The sequence below is a fragment of the Ochotona princeps genome, chromosome 17 (genome assembly GCF_030435755.1).
Source record: "Ochotona princeps isolate mOchPri1 chromosome 17, mOchPri1.hap1, whole genome shotgun sequence".
NCBI classification, from domain to species: domain Eukaryota; kingdom Metazoa; phylum Chordata; class Mammalia; order Lagomorpha; family Ochotonidae; genus Ochotona; species Ochotona princeps.
The window spans coordinates 16,502,326-16,514,576 of NC_080848.1; the positions used below are offsets into that span (position 1 = coordinate 16,502,326).

The 12,251-nt window shown below is 58.8% G+C and overlaps 1 protein-coding gene across 1 annotated transcript; it reads left to right on the forward strand.

Annotated features, from left to right (window-relative positions):
* The first annotated feature begins 5,645 nt into the window (after nt 1–5,645).
* HAP1 (huntingtin associated protein 1) lies at nt 5,646–11,929 on the forward strand. Its single transcript, XM_058675817.1, has 11 exons — nt 5,646–6,030; nt 6,933–7,009; nt 7,449–7,565; nt 7,650–7,876; nt 7,967–8,066; nt 8,143–8,209; nt 9,165–9,295; nt 9,627–9,701; nt 10,063–10,182; nt 10,308–10,399; nt 11,455–11,929. The coding sequence occupies exons 1-11, from the start codon at nt 5,646–5,648 to the stop codon at nt 11,912–11,914; spliced, it is 1,851 nt and encodes a 616-aa protein (XP_058531800.1). The 3' UTR covers nt 11,915–11,929.
* The last annotated feature ends 322 nt before the right edge of the window (nt 11,930–12,251 follow it).

Consider the following 12,251-nt stretch of genomic DNA (forward strand, 5'->3'; position numbering starts at 1 on the left):
GGAGCTGCATTGGAAGCAAGAGCTCAGTCTTGGAATTGGTGCTCCAGGTGGAATGAGGCAGCACAGATGGCTGCCTGGTGAGTGCCAGGGCTGGGGTGGATTCCTGGTTCCACATACACGTTACCCACTCCCTTTCCTACGACAGCTTGAGCCTAGCTCCGCTGGGAGCATAGGGCTGGCCTGGGTGCACCGTGTCTTTGGGAGGATGGGCCCCTCGTGGAGGAGGTGGTGGTACAAGCCACCACCTGGAGTACAGGAGGGCGGTGGAGAAGTAGCTGTGGGGGGTGAGGTGTTTGCCCCAAGCACTTGTCCCCAAGGCTTTCCCAGAGTGAGGGAAACCTGTGAGGTCAAGGGCTGCTGAGTCTGGCTTCCTGTCCCAGGGCCCTGAGACCCCAGGTCACCTGGTGGGATGGCCCTAGGAGACAAGAGGCAGGCAAGGGGCCCGCATGACATCAGCCATGTTGATGATTGAGTCCTCAATCACTGGGCCAAGCTATGGCACCTGGAATCTGTCTGGAATGGCTGGAATGCTTGGAATCCTCCCTCGGGCTGCTTTCCCCCCCTCCCCAGAGGCCAGTTCGCAGCCCCAGAGCCTGCTCCTGGTGGAGCCCCTCCTAGGAGGGTTACAGGTGTTCTTCCATGGGTGCGTGTTTCTCCTGCTGCAGGCAGCACGGTGACATAGACGCTCTGCTCTCCCCTCCACAACAGGCACCCATGCAGCGGGACACATTGCACGCTGAAACAGAAGCCACAGCGTCGGCAGCAGACGCTGGCCGGATGTGAGTCCGTGCAGTCCTGGCTGCCTCATGCCTGCCCAGCTCCAGGGCATCAACAAGGAGCTTGAGAGTAGGGAAACACCTGCTCCTAGCACGCCCCCTCCTGGCAGCGCAGCATCACTGCTGCCTTTGCGCTGGGCAGCAAGGCGCAAAGAACCCCTAAGCGCTGCTTGTTCATATACCTAGTAAATGAGAGCTCTCTCTTCTCTCTGTAACTCTGCTTTTCAAGATAATAAATCTTCGGCCAAGTGTAATGGCTCAGTGGCTAAATCCTTGCCTTGTAAGCACTGGGTTTGCATATGGGTTCCAGTTTGGGGCCTGGCTGCTACACTTCCCATCTAGCTCCCTGCTTGTGACCTGGGAAAGTGGTAAAGATGGCCCAAAGCCTTGGGACCCTGCACCTGCGTGGGAGACTCGGAAGAAGCTCCTGGCTTTGTATCAGCTCCTCTCCGGCAGTTGTGGCCATTTGGGGAGTAAGCTAGCAAATAAAAGATCTTTCTGTTTTTCCTTCTCTCTGCAAATCTGTCTTTTCAATAAGAATAAATAAATCTTTTTTTAAAAAATGGAATGGACTTATTTGTGCAAAAGGCAGAGTGAGGGAGACAAGACAAACACATACACACTTTCATCCACTTGTTACTCCCCGAATGGTTGCAAAAAGCTAGAACTGGGCCAGGCTAAAGCCAGGAGCCACTGCCTCCATCCAGGTCTCCATGTGGGTCCTCGAGACCCCCTTCTGCTCCCCCCCAGGTGCATTGACAGGGAGTAGGACTGGCCGCAAAGAACTGGGGTGTAGACACCTCAATCTGCATCATGACATCTTCCTGGAAAGGACTACATGTGCAAAGAAGGCTCCTGAGCACAGGAAGCCCCGGAAAAGTGGGGGACACAGGTCCCTGAGCCCCCTCTCTGGTCTGAGGTGCAGCAGACAGCACGTGATCCTATAGCTCTGCTACTTCCTGGCTGTGTGGCCTCAGGTGTGTTGCTGGCTGTCTCTGGGGGCTGTGAAAGAGCAACACTGCTCCCTTTAGTGATGAGAGAAAAGCAGGGGACTGAGGCTTGGGCAGGGCGCCTGGCTCGGCCAGGGCAAGTTGCTCTTCTTCCTGTTCTTGCGCCGCCCCTGCCTTCTGCCCGGAGCAGCTTGGGCTCTGGGCTGCATGCAGAGGTGACAGGGAGCTCTGAACTCGCCACGGGGCTGTGGTCAGTGAGAGGAGGGTGCCTGGCTGTTCTCCCTGAGCCTGGACACAGCTCAGAGAGGCTGAAGGACCCTGTGAGTTGTTCCTGCCAGGTTTGCCAGCCACCCTGGCATTCAGGCAGTGGAGCAATTTCCGCCCCTCCACAGAGCAGAACTGCCTTCTGAAGAAGCAGTATGTCTGGTCAGATGAGACACCTGCCAACCTGCTGGACATTACTTCAGGCCGACTCAGGCCTCTAGTGCTGCTGCCAGGAGACAGGCAGTGAGGGCTGATCACACCGAGGCTCATCCTCGGGGGATCTGTGGATCCTGACATCACCTGGCTGGCTCCCCCCAACCCTTTCGGACATTCCTGGTGGAGCTGTATCAGCGCTTGGGAACATGGACACTGGTTTCAGAGGCCAGAGCCCTGGGCTTTCACCCTGACCAGGAAGGCCACATGTTGCTGAAGCCATCGGGGCTCATACCAAGGCCAGTTACAGCCCAACCTCCCAACCCGGGAAACCCATCCATGTGCTCATTCAGCAAATATTTATTGGGCAGCTAACTGGAATCTGGGAAACATGGACATGAACAAAGCAGGCACTGCCCTCACTGCAGTTCAGACGGATCACCTTGAATAAGGTGGCCTTACAGCTGCAATGAGCTGGGTGGGAGAGGGTACCAGGAACCCTCAGGGCCTCCCAGAGGAGGAGTCAGACCTCAGAAGTGTGGGAGGCGAGATGGCAGCCAGCCAGGATATGGAGGGTCCCCCGAAGACTGGAGGCAATGGCTGGGAAAGAGTGGGGGTTTCAGAGAGGGGGCATGTCTATGGGGTTCCACAGGGAACCCTGGACACGTGTGGGGAGTCCCTGCAGGGCCACTTGCTGTCTGCTTTCTCACACCTTACCTCACTGCCTTACCCAGCCTGGCCAGCAGGGGGAGGCAGAGAGCACAAGACTGCAGGTTGAGGACGGCTGATGGCCCCTGGGTGTTGACTGGGGCAGGGAGTACTGGGACGGTGGCCTGCTCCTAGTGGCACAGGGGACAGGGGAGGGGAAACGATTCCGCCAAGGCCTTTGGGAGACAGCAGAAGGGGGTGGTGTGGAGCTGCCCAGGGCACCCCTTATTCTTGCTCTTCTTTGGGATACAGTACCTGGCCTTGTCCTAATTCAGGACACTGAACCTCAGGGCCTTTTACATGGGGTCAGCTGCTACAGAGTTTGCTGTCCAGGGTATGTCCAGGGGAGGGAGTGGGAGTGGGCACTGGAGTCCTTGGGCACTGCCCAAGGCCAGGTGGCTGAGTTCCTATGGAGTGTGCTGGTAAGTCTCCTGCTGCCACCTGTTCTCTCCCTGGTCCAGCAGGGGTCAGGGTGTGGACACCCAGAGGGCAGGAGACTGGGCCTCTATTCTGCTGGACTTCTTCCCGCCTCCCCCCCGCCCTGTAGCAGGGAAGAGAACTGCTGACCCTGTGGACAGTCCTGGTCAAAATGTTTGTTGGATGATGGGGGAGAGGTCTGAACCTTGGTTTGTCCGTCTCTCCAACGCAGTCACCCTACCTCTTCTGCCTCTTAGGGGAGACAGACAGGGATTGTGGGCTGGGGCAAGCTGTCACTGCCCTCTGGCGGTGGAAGCCGGAGTTGCCAGGTACCCTGACCGAGCGGGTATTCCAGCTTCATCTGCTCTCCCACCGCTTGCTTCTGCTACACCCCAAACTCCTCCAGGATCACGGGTGGGGTGAGGGAATCTCTGCCTCCCTGGGCAGAACCAATTCAGTCCCTTGTGAGCCCCGTGCTGTGTCTCCTTTGGACTTGTTGCTGAGGAGGAAGCCCACAGGAAACAGAATGGACTTGTCCCCCTAGAGCCAGCCCTAGGGTCCTTCTCTGTCCTGCACCGGTTGCCTCCTAGCTGCTGTATACTTTCAGCAGCACATAAGCATGTGATAATAGTGCCTGTGTTTTTTTTTTTTAATATGTATTTGCGGGCTCGGCAGCGTGGCCTAGTGGCTAAGGTCCTCGCCTTGATCCCATATGGCTGTTGGTTCTAATCCCGGCAGCTCCACTTCCTCTCTATCTCTCCTCCTCTCAGTATATCTGACTTTGTAATAAAAATAAAATAAATCTTTAAAAAAATATGTATTTGCTTAGTTGAAAGACAGAAAGGGGGGGTCTTCTATCTGCTGGTTTACTTTTCGAATGGCTGCAAAGACCAAGCGTGGACCAGGACAAAATTAGGTGCCAGGGGCGTCATCCGGGTCTCCTAGCCTGGTGCAGGAGCTCAAGGACCTGGGCCATCCTCCTCAGATTTCCCACTGCATTGGCAGGGAGCTGGATGGGAAGTGGAACAGCAGGGACTTGAATCAGTGCTCCCATCAGATGCCGATGTTGCAGGCAGTGGCTTCAACTCCAGCCCTAGATGTCCCATCACTTTTTCCAGGGTTGGGAGGGACCTGGAGCGAGGACCAGGCTTGGGAAGTGCTGAATTGCGGGGTGGGGGGGAGCAGTGTCTTCATGTTTCCTGGCTAATGACTGGATACTTCGGAGCCAGGGCCTTGGACACAATGTACTGCATCTGGACTGCATGTTTACTGGACAGGCAGGGGAGTGCTGGGGTGGTGGAGTGCCTAGGGCAGCGAGAAGTGGCTCAGACTGCTGAGCAGGGAGGCCCCGGCTGGAACCAGGGTCGGGGTCTGAGTGGGCAGCGGAGCCTGGCTTCTCAGGTGTTGGCGAGTTGGATGGGCTGAAGGATTTTCCCTGCTCTGCCTGTGGAACCGACTGCGCTGTCTCTGTCACCGCTCCTGGCGTGTTTCCTCCTGAGAACTCACTGTGCTCTGTAGTTTTCTCACATGTTTTGTTTCTGGCTCCCTTCTGGACTCTATGTGGCTTCTCTTGTTCCCTGCTCTTGCGTGGCATCCAGAGAAGACAGTGGAATGAATGAGGAGCAAGCTTCCTGGGTCTTGATCCACTTGGACCCGAAGGTATCAAGGGCCTGGGCCTGTGGGGGGGGGGGGTACCAGACCCTGTCAAGGGCTCAGGCCAGTCAGCCAGTCTGGGTGTCCTGTCTCTTGCGCCCCAGTTCATAAGGGACACCCAGGGGATTGGTCACAGGACCCTGCAGCAGAACAGGTATCTGTCCTGGAGGAGGGTAAGGGAGACCAGCAGCTTTGCAGGAGAAGCCCCAGATAGATAGGGTCCTGCGTGGCCCCTCCAGGCTGCACCCACAGCAAAGGCACGCTGGGGTTCTGATTCGACCCCTCTCTCCAATTAACTGCGGAAGAATTGACTTAGTCCAACAGACAGGCCACCCAGGCGGATGCGACCCAGGCGAGGCAGCTGCGGGTGCGGGAGAGTCGACGGAGTGAATGCTCTAAGCTGGAGCCCCGCGAGTCTGGGTCTCCGAGTTCCCGGGAAGTAGCGGCTTCGGGTAGATCCATTCTCCGGGGGAGGGGACTGTGATGGGGGTGATGGCAGAAACCCTTCATTCTGAATCCCAGCTCGCGGAGCCAACGGGGCCCTGCCTCGCGCTCTGCGCCCAGCCGGCCTTCCCGCACGTCTTCCGCTCGGTCTGCGCGCGTCCTGATCTCTCCAGCTCCTTTGCGGCCACCCCTGTCCCCGCGCGTGGCACGGCCCGGAGGGGCGCCCGCTCTGGGCACAGGTTATAAAGCTGCGGCTGCGGCAGCGAATTGCAGATTCAAGATGCGCCCGAAGGAGCAGGGGCAGGGATGTGCCGGAAACCCCGCGGCGGTCACTCCCGCAGCCGATTCCGCTCCGGAGCCCTCGACCGAACCCGAACCCAGCTCTACGCAGGCAGCGGGAGCTGGACCGGGAGCCGGATCACGAGGAGTTCCCGGGTCGCAACCTGGGACTAAGTCTCGATCCCAGCGCCCGACTGCGTTCTTTGCAGAGCACGGGGATGTGCCCTGGACCCGCTTCATATTCCAAGGGCCCTTCGGCCCCCGGGCCACAGGCCTGGGAACTGGCAAGGCAGCGGGCATCTGGGAGACGCCAGCCGCCTACATTGGCCGGCGGCCTGGGGTGTCTGGCCCTGAACGCACCGCTTTCATCCGGGAGCTGCAGGAAGGTAAAACAGATTCTTGGCGGCAGGTAGGATGAGGGCAGCTTCGCGGAGAAGGGGGTCCCGCCCCCGGCTCTCAATCCCCGCGGCCAGCCCTGCTCTGTTTGGCGCCTCCTCCCCGGCTCTGGCTCCCGGATTGCAGTTGGTGCGTCAGGCGCGGGCCTGCGCTCCCCCACCCCTCCAGGTGCCTGTTGCTGCGGCGGATCTTAGCACTCCTAGAGCCCCCTCCCCGTCTACCGCAGTGCCAGGAGAGGGGCGGGGTGGTTGCAGGCCTGCACCTGACGCTCTCTGAGCCTGCGCTGGCCCGCGGGAGCCGGAGCTGGAGGGAGAAGGGAAGGGGGTATTGCGCAGTTCTGGACTGAGGAGTGGGGAGTGGCCTTGGGGGAAGCCCAGGTCGTGCTTGCGTCCCTCCCCATCTTGCCTCTAGGGTCGAAGGAGATCTCTGGACTGGGTATATCCGGTTCTGGAGAAGCCCCTCTCCCCCTTCCTCTTCTTGCGCAACAGGTGTAGGGCGGGGAACGGCACTAGTTTGCAGGGAGCTGTCTGGGTGAGGCGTGACAAGCCGGTGTGCAGCTGCGCTCACCTGCTGTCTCCGTTCTCCTAGATGACAACCCAGTTCCTGAGCTTCCGGCACTGCTGCCAACCCCTCGCTTCACCCAGACCCCTTTTGGGGAAAAAGAGGGAGGAGGGAAGACAGACAGGGAGCCAGCAAGTTCAGTTGGCCCTGAGGACAAGGGGTTGGATAGGCACGGTGGTGGGGGATGTTGAGGGCAGGAAAGTGGCCCAGGGTCCTCTCTCCACACCCCCACTCCCGTGTAGAGGGAGACCTAAGAAAGGGCCTGAAACGGGGGGGGGGGGACGGGAGGGGGACTAGCCTTTCTGTTTTCTGACTGCCTGCCTCCCCCCAGCACTGTGCCCTGACCTACCCCCACCCAAGAAGATCACCCAAGATGACATCAAAGTGATGCTGTATTTGCTGGAGGAGGTGTGTGTCACCTTCCCACACAGGCTGGCTCTGAGCCTTGACTAGCAACGGCCCCGCCCCGCCCCCAGTATCCATTCTGCCCAGTAACCAGGGGTCAGGTCTGTTTCCCATCTACCTGGATCTCTGGCAGTCCAGCTGGAGTGTGGAATGGGTTGTCCTCTGGAAGGTGACAGACCAGGCATGTCCAGCCCAGGGGAGCCTTGAGTCAGTCTGGTTTAATCTGCCTTTGGTTCCACAAGGGGAATCAGAGTCAGGCCCCATGGTGGGTTAATGGTGGACTCCAGCCTGCTACTTCCGGGACTGGAGGGTGGGCGGGGAAGGGTTGCTCCCAGTGGCCTAGGCTCCTGCTGCTGACTGGTGCACCCCACAGCTTCTCCCACCTGCCTGGGAGAGCCTGGCAGCTGGGAGAGGTTCCCCATGGGTGCTGGTTTCTGTGTAGAGAGACAGGGACCTGAACACGGCGGCCCGCATCGGCCAGTCCCTGGTGAAGCAGAACAGTGTTCTGATGGAGGAGAACAGCAAGCTGGAAGCCATGCTGGGCTCAGCCCGGGAGGAGGTAACGCGGTGGGAGAAGGGAGGAGCTTCTGTCTGCTCCGCCCCCTGCACCTGCCAGCTCCCTGAGTCACAGCTCTCCTGCCAGATTCTACACCTCAGGCAGCAGGTGAACCTGCGAGATGATCTTCTTCAGCTCTACTCAGATTCTGAGGATGAGGATGACGATGAGGAGGAGGAGGAGGATGAAGAGGGAGAGGAGGGACAGGAGGAGGAAGAGGAGGGAGAGGAGGAAGAAGAGGAGGAGTTGGAAGAGGAAGAAGAACCAGAAGAAGAGGCTCGGCGGCATGACCATTCCTATGGCGCCCCCAGGCCGTGCGTGTCCTCCCCTATGCCTGAATCCAGGGTGGCTGGGAACCCGGGACCCCCATGACCTGCAGCCTGACTCCCTCTGTGTCCCTATAGGCCCCCTCCGGAGGAGCCGCTGCACCACTGCCCACAGCTGGAGGTCTTGCAGCGGAAGCTGAGGCTGCTGGAGGAAGAGAATGACCAGCTGAGAGAGGAGGTGAGGCCGGGTGGAAGGGTGCGCCCTTTGGGCTGCCATGGACACGCCCCTGCCCATCCTCTCTCCCACCCTCTAGGCCTCCCACCTGGACACCCTGGAGGATGAGGAGCAGATGCTCATCTTGGAGTGTGTGGAGCAGTTTTGTACGTGATGGGGTGACTCAGGCGGTGGGGGGAGTGCCCCAGAGCAGGGAGGGGGGGGACCTAAGTTCCCAGCTCTGGCTCTTCCTAGCTATGGGAGCTTGCACACGCGCTTGGCCTCTGAGCCTTCCTCTGTACCCTGAGGGTTAATCACATCACCTGTGCTGACATAAAGAGCTCTAGGGTTTCCCTTGAAGCCTTCTGTTCCCGTAATTGAAGGCAGTAGAGAGGGAGCCAGAAACTTCAAGAGGTCGGGCACTGAGGGACTGGCAGTGCCCTGGGCACCAGGTGTTTTTCCCTGAGGAGTTCAAATCCACCTGGACAGGTGCAGGCCAGAGTGGCAGTGGTTGAACTCCTACTGCCCAGTTTACCCTGAACCTGACCTTCCTTCTGTTGGGTTCTGTAGCCACTGGAGTGGGAGCCAGTCCCCAGTTGCTGTTGCTTCTGCTCCAAGAATAGCTTCAAGTCTCTCTTCCTCTTGGCTCTGGCTGCCTTTAGTGCAGAGCAACCTCAACTGGCCCCCTTGCCAACGCTCTGGGCCTTCTAGAACCTTCTGCCCACAGCCCAAATGGGTCTTCTAAAACCAGATCTGACCACATCCCTCCTCCCAATTCCTCCAAGTCGCTCCTTATTGGCCAAAGGATGGACTCCATGGCCAAGTCCTCATCCAGCCTTTATGATCCTGACCCTGTCCACATGGTCACCTCAGTCTGGGCTGGTCCACGGGGCACCTGTGCCTGTCTTCCCTTCTCTGCCAGTGATCCCGGCTTGGCGGTTCCTCCTTGTGGGAATCCTTGCCTGGAGGTTGACGCCCTTGACCTTCACCCCTGTGTAGAGCGTTCTTGTGAGTTCTTGTCTCCAGCTGTTCCCCATCAGGAGGGATGCTGAGCTCTGCCTGGGAGCTGAGGGGGACACCCAGGAGGGCTGTGGTGGCCTTTGACCTCTGTCCCCTCCCCAGCTGAGGCCAGCCAGCAGATGGCTGAGCTGTCCGAGGTGCTGGTGCTGAGGCTGGAGAACTACGAGCGGCAGCAGAAGGAGATCACGCAGCTGCAGGCCCAGATCGCCAGGCTACAGCAGCGCTGCCAGTCGGTATGCCCAGCGGGCAAGGGGTGCTCTCTCCCATGGCCTGGCCCTCCTCCATGCCCCTGCCTCGTGGAACTCTGTGTGCTAGTCAGAGTTGGAGGAGACCGTCATGATATGCAGCCTGTTGTCCCAAGGAGGAGGTCTGGGCCCCGGAGAGGGTCCTCCAGGAGCCGGGCTGCCCAGCTCATCTGCTTTACTTGGCCCTCTTCCCATATGACTTGTGACTTCAGGGCTGCTAAGGACGCACTGATGTGCTCGGGATGCCCTACAGGGGAGCTAGGATGCCCACAGGTGATGTAGGTCTTCAGTGGGAACTTACTGGTTTGGGTCCTTCCAGTATGGGGTGGAGACCGAGAAGTGGCAGCAGTATTCGGCTTCGGAGAAAGAAATCCAGATGCAGTTCCAGGAAGAGGTGAGGCTGCCTGTGGGTTCCTGCCCCTGTCCTTGGTGGCCCCTATCCCCCATCCCCTGGTGTGGGGAATGACCTAAGGCTCTTGGCAGCTGCTCCTGACTCTCCTTAGAGGACAAGCAACTTGCAGCAAGGACTGGGTTTTTTTCGGGTTTTGTCCGTTTCTGTCCCCTCTATGTCTGGCTCAGGGCCCAGCAGGTGACAGTCAGGTGACATCTGGTTGGTGTGGATGGCAGGGCCCTGCCTGGGTCACTCTGTGTGTCACTGTTTGGGCCTAGAGTCTGGGTGTCTTATTAGCTTTTCATCCTAAGACAAGGGTGGGCAGGAATGATGGGCTGGACACATGTGGGTCCCACATCTGCAGAATGTGTGGGACAAGTACTCAGACAGCAAGGTCGTGTGCCACGAGGAGACGAAGACCCTCCACGAGCAGCCTCCGATGTCCACTGGCTCTGTCAGCCACTTTGCGTACAGCCTGCCTATGGTGAGGAGCTGCCCCAGGGCTCAGCTCTGCCACCTGCACTTTGTCCCCAGGTGCTGCCTGGGCCTCGGGGTATGAATGGTGGTGGGGTAGGGTCCTCTGGTAAAGTGTGCCCTTGTCTGCCACAGGGGGTGCTTTCTGGCCTCCCAGCCGCCCTGGTTAATGAGCTTAAAATCTCTATTGGGAAGATGGTTTCACACCCCAGCTATTTCACCAACAGGTATGTCACAGGGACCCAAGACCCTTACCAGATCCTCAGCCATGTCTGCCCGTGGGCAGCAGCCTTTCCCCTGGGGGCAGGGGGTTGGATCTCATGCTGTGACACTATACCTGCCTCATTCTCTCTCTCAGCCCCTCCCTTATTCACATGGTTTGGGATCTATCATGTTGAGGGGAGCGGGACAAGGATTTCATAGTTTTTTTCGCTGGGACTTTTTGGCCTGATTGGACCCTAGGGAGTTTGTGGTTTCATCTTGCATTGCCTCTGTGCCCACTTTGCTTTGTTGCAGGAGGTATGGCATGCCCAGAGGGGAGACACCAAACCAGGGCTGAACTGGCCAGGGTCCCTTATATCACTGCCTGCATCCAGATGGCCGCCTGCAGCTGGCCGTGCAACTGCAGGACCCTGGAGTAGGCCCTGCACTGTCCTAGGAGAAAGCCACTCCCTTTTCCTTGGAAGCTAGTCCTTGGAAGCTGTCTGCCTCAGTGGGGACTACAGCTTCCAACCAGGGACTGAGAAGGAAATAACCTAGATATTCCCTAGGCACTGGGAACATCTGGGATTGAGGCTCCATCTTGGCTGGCTGGAGGTCCGCGACCAAGTCCACAGCCAGTGTGTTGACCTGTCTGAGCCTTGCTTAGTCGGATGGATTTGTTCCCATGGCAACCAGCTGTGGAGTGGGTTGTGAAGGTTGAGATGCAAAGGAGGAAGTCAGAGGGGGTTTTTTAGCCCTGCTGGGCTCTTTGGAAGGCCGGGCTGTGTTGGTGACTGTTCTTCCTTTCACTTGTGGCCACTGGGGGCTCAGTTCCCCCTTTCCCTGGCTGAAGGCAAAACGGGGAAGGAACTACAAAGGGTATGAGTAAAGACTGGGGCAGGGTCCGTAGGGAGGCTGGGATGGAGTGGGCTTGTAGGGGGACTTTCCTCCTCAGACACCCAGAGGCAGGTGTCCCGGGGGGGGGAGGTGAGGGAGGGGTGAGGGCAGGATGGGTACGAGCTCCAGTAGGGGCCTGGAATGACCTGGCCAGGTCCCGACTCAGACTGGACCTATGTTACAGGGAGCAGCGCGCACAGGCACGGGGTTATCAAGCGGAAGAGGAGGAGGAAGAAGATGAGGAGGAAGACGCGGAGGAGGAGGAGGAAGAGGTGGCAGTGCAGGAGGCCGTGCCTGTGGATTTCGAGCCGGTGGAGGAGCTGGGGGCGGCAGAAGAGGTGGGGCCCTCTGAGGAAGGGGCGGCCCAAGAGGCAGAACTGGTGTCTGAGGAGGTGGAGGCCTGGGAGGAGGTAGAGCCGGAGGTGGATGAGGCCACACGCATGAATGTGGTGATCTCAGCCCTGGAGGCCAGTGGCCTGGGTCCTTCGCACCTGGACATGAAGTATATCCTCCAGCAACTGGCCAGCTGGCAGGATGCCCACTATAGGAGGCAGCAAAAGCAGAAGGTGCCTCCGCAAGGTGAGTGCTCCAGCAGGGGCCTCCCTCCTTCTAGCCGGACCAGCTGCAGGTCTTCAAGCCGATAAGAGGGGAGGGGAGTGAGTCCCTCTAGCATTCACTTACCCCAGCCTGGCCCTGCCCACTGTGCTTATTTGCATGTACTTTGCATACATTTGCATATGCACCTCCACACTGGGACCCAGTACTACTTCCTGTGAAATTTGCTTAGGAGTCCAGCTCTTCACCCAATTTGCTTGCTGGGGCTGGACTGGGGGTCAGGGCTGGAACTGTCTCTCCCACTCCGAGCCTCAGCTTTCTGTCGCTATCCACCCCCTCCCACTCTCCTCCAACCCCCACCTTCCTTATTCCCCAAGGCTCCCCAACCCCACAGAAATGGCAGCAGCAGGCCACGGCAGGCATGGA

Excerpts from the sequence above, each read along its gene's own strand:
- HAP1 (XM_058675817.1), top strand. The coding sequence starts at position 5,646 with ATGCGCCCGAAGGAGCAGGGGCAGGGATGTGCCGGAAACCCCGCGGCG. Across the intron at positions 7,877-7,966 it reads TCCTATGGCGCCCCCAGGCC|GCCCCCTCCGGAGGAGCCGC; the intron begins GTGCGTGTCCTC and ends GTGTCCCTATAG. Across the intron at positions 8,067-8,142 it reads ATGACCAGCTGAGAGAGGAG|GCCTCCCACCTGGACACCCT; the intron begins GTGAGGCCGGGT and ends CCCACCCTCTAG.